Raw genomic sequence first — 3,541 nt, forward strand, 5'->3', positions numbered from 1 at the left:
AAAAAAAATCCATATTTAAACAAGTTATGAAGTCAAATATCTAGCTTCCCCCAGACAGCCTTCTGTATTTACTATTCAAGTTACGAAAAAAAACGGAACTGGCGTCACGTCAGATACGCTTTTTCCGTAAGTTAAATAGGGAAGGCGTAGGACGTAGCATAAGCTTTTTGAACTGCGAGAGTTTTACACTTACTTTGTAAGTTGAATGCGGAAGGCGGTTTGGCGGAAGCTAGTTATTTTACTTCATAGCTTGTTAAATATGGATATTTTTTTACACAAACGCATCACTTCGCATAAGAAGGCCTTTATTAACCCCCCCGGAGCCGTGTGGAGTAGGTTTATGATGGATGAATGTGGATGGAGACACTTTCTTCAGCTTTATACTCGTTGGTCCCGTTCACTGCCATTATAAAGCTCGGATGCGTCAGGATATTTATTAATATATCTCTGATTGTGTTCATCAGAAAGAAGAAAGTCATGTACACCTAGGATGGCTTGAGGGTGAGTAAAGCTTGGGGTAATTTTCATTTGAAAGTGAACGAATCCTTTAAGGGCCACACTAACAATAAATACATTGAAAATAATGCATTATAAACATGTTTGTCAACATGTAAGCTTTTATGAAGCAAATCAAGGAGTGAATTGCCAGAAACAGGTATCTGTTGGGCATGATTCAAGTTAAAAACACAATGGCAGAAATATGTTATATTTAGTAAATCTTATTGAAAATAAATGATTAATACATTTACAGTGGCATGCGAAAGTTTGGGAACCCCTTGCAGAATCTGTGAAAATGTGAATCATTTTAACAAAATAAGAGAGATCATACAAAATGCATGTTATTTTTTATTTAGTACTGTCCTGAGTAAGATATTTTACATAAAATATGTTTACATTTAGTCCACAAGAAAAAAATAGCTGAAATTATTAAAATAACCCCATTCAAAAGTTTAGGAACCCTTGGTTATTAATACTGTGTGTGGTTACCTGGGTGATCCACAACTGTTTTGCATAGTGCATAGACGCAATGCATAGTGCATAAAGCAATGCATAGTGCAATGCATAGTGTTTCCTTCTGGAGCATCAGTGAATGTTTGAACCTTTTTTTTAATAAATGTGTTTTGAGTACCTCAATTGTCCTCAGTGTGAAAAGATGGATCTCAAAATCATACAGTCACTGCTGGAAAGGGTTCAAATATGCAAAAGATGCTGGAAAACTGAAGAATCTGCAGGACCTGGATGATTTTTCTGAGGAACAGTGCTCAGTTTAACTGTTCAGGACAAACTAGGGACTCATGAACAACCATCACAAAACAAAAAAATGGTCGTGGATCACCTAGGTAACCACACACAGTATTAAGAACCAAGGGTTCCCAAACTTTTGAATGGGGTTATTTTAATCATTTCAGCTATTTTTTTTCTTGTGGACTAAATGTAAACATCTGTTATGTAAAATATCTTACTCAGGACAGTACTAAATAAAAAATAACATGCATTTTGTGTGATCTCTCTTATTTTGTTAAAATGATTCACATTTTCACAGATTCTGCAAGGGATTCCCAAACTTTCGCATGCCACTGTACCTTAAAAATATATGTACAAAATATACAAAGAGTATATTTCTAAGAACTTGTGGTTAAACTAGATTTTTATCGTGGACACTCATAATTGTCACTGACCCTTAAATTAGTTTGAAAATTATACTACAGCAGCTCTTTATTTCTCTCTGTTTTTTTGCTATGCAGAATAAGGAACTGGTGCGAGAACGAACACGCCACTGGAGGAGAGAGGAAGGAGAGAAAGTGGCCATGTTTTTAGGACAGAAGAGTTTAGTGACCACAACTAGCACTGAAGGTCACTAGTTCAGATCAGCTACACATTAACTAATTCCTAATTTTAGTTATAAACCTGTAGTGAATCAACCTAACTGATGAAGTAATTTATTCATTTGTGATCAGGAACTATGCAAGTTGAACAGTCCCCTGTGGAAAACAACAGCATTGATGACCCAGCTTCTCGTAAGAGGTGGGCAGTCAGAACTTGTAATACCGTGCTGGGGGTCCTAGGAAATGCTGACATCATTTCCACTGGTAGCATGGAAAATGCAGAACGGGCTGATCTCATTTCAGGTACTGTACCAGAGATACGTACAATGGCATTACCCTGTTTATTGGATATGTACCTTGGTAGTTGTTTGGGCAACACTTTATTTTACAGTGTTATTGTTACATATGTTACATGTACTTACTATAGTATTAACCATAAATTATGCATAATTACATGCAACAACCCTAAACCAACCCCTAATTCTAACCCTAACCCTATAGTAAGTACATGATGTTAATTAATATTACCCAGTGCTTTAATGTATAATTACACTGTAACGAGGATGCTTCTTTGAAAGACCTTGGAGTACATTGAAAGTTTGTCAGTAACTTAGGGTAGCACTTGAACATAAATAGTCAGCTCTTGCATTCTCTTGCTGTGTTATAGAGGCTGAGTGTGTGGAGACCCAGGAAAGACGAGTGAGGAAACAATGGGACAAAGATCCACCTGAGAGACTCCTGAGTGTTCTGGAGAAAGCGCAGCTCTGTTATGGCTTTGAGACCTACACTATACATAGGGATGGTCAGTCTACACACATCAGATACATCAGGACACAGAGTTTATTATATTAATAACAGCAGAGTTAACAATTGAGTATAAGAATTAAACAGACACCTAACTTACAATACCTAACTAATAATTTGTATAATGATTGTGCTTCACATAATCATATTATTGTGAAAAAAGACTTCATATCCCCACTAAAATTCCAATTCCCACTAAACACTTATTTTGGGAAATTGGCATTTAAAATAACTGTTATATATAATATATATCTAAAAAAAAAGTATTTTATTGCTTGATGGCAAAGCTGAATTTCAGCAGCCGTCACTCAAGTCTTCAGTGTCACATGATCCCTTAGAAATCATTCTATTATGCTGATTTGGTAAGAAATAAGAAACATTTCTTATTATCAATTTTGAAAACAGTTGTGCTGCTTAATATTGTTGTGAAACTCTCATAATTTTTTCTAGGATTCTTTGATAGAAATAGAAAGAACATCATTTATTTGAAATAATAATATGTAGTTCCACTGTGTATACGCACCTTTACAAAGTCATTACCTCAATGAGTTGCACTACCATATACTTTACAAGTCTGACATTACATAATATTTTATACTGCATGACCTCACATACATACACTAACCTTCAGAAGTTTGGGGTTTTCCACTCTCTGAAGGTGTTTGATATTGTAGATAAATATTATCTGTTGACATATGACGTCAGGGAAGACTAAAGTTTTCAATTTGCATGCATGTCATGTCTCAGTAAAATCCCAAAATGATTTTTTGTGAGTCATTTTCTTTCCTCCTAAATATGAAGAGTGATTTACACTGTAGCAAATTAGCTCAAAAGGGAAATGTATACAAATAATTACAATTAATTATGATTAATTACAATTATTTATATCAGCTGCCAGTAGTAACTGTAGC

The 3,541-nt window shown here is 35.0% G+C and overlaps 1 protein-coding gene across 1 annotated transcript in view; it reads left to right on the forward strand.

The window, feature by feature from the left end:
- nek3 (NIMA related kinase 3) overlaps positions 1-3,541 on the forward strand; it is a 14,165-nt gene that overhangs the window by 6,077 nt on the left and 4,547 nt on the right. Inside the window, exons 9-11 of the mRNA XM_016469041.1 lie at positions 1,746-1,854; positions 1,959-2,129; positions 2,494-2,628. Coding sequence (XP_016324527.1) covers positions 1,746-1,854; positions 1,959-2,129; positions 2,494-2,628 — 415 coding nt within the window. The remainder of the gene's footprint in view (positions 1-1,745; positions 1,855-1,958; positions 2,130-2,493; positions 2,629-3,541) is intronic.

Source organism: Sinocyclocheilus anshuiensis, unplaced genomic scaffold, assembly GCF_001515605.1.
Source record: "Sinocyclocheilus anshuiensis isolate Anshui unplaced genomic scaffold, SAMN03320099.WGS_v1.1 scaffold1250, whole genome shotgun sequence".
Lineage (NCBI taxonomy): Eukaryota > Metazoa > Chordata > Actinopteri > Cypriniformes > Cyprinidae > Sinocyclocheilus > Sinocyclocheilus anshuiensis.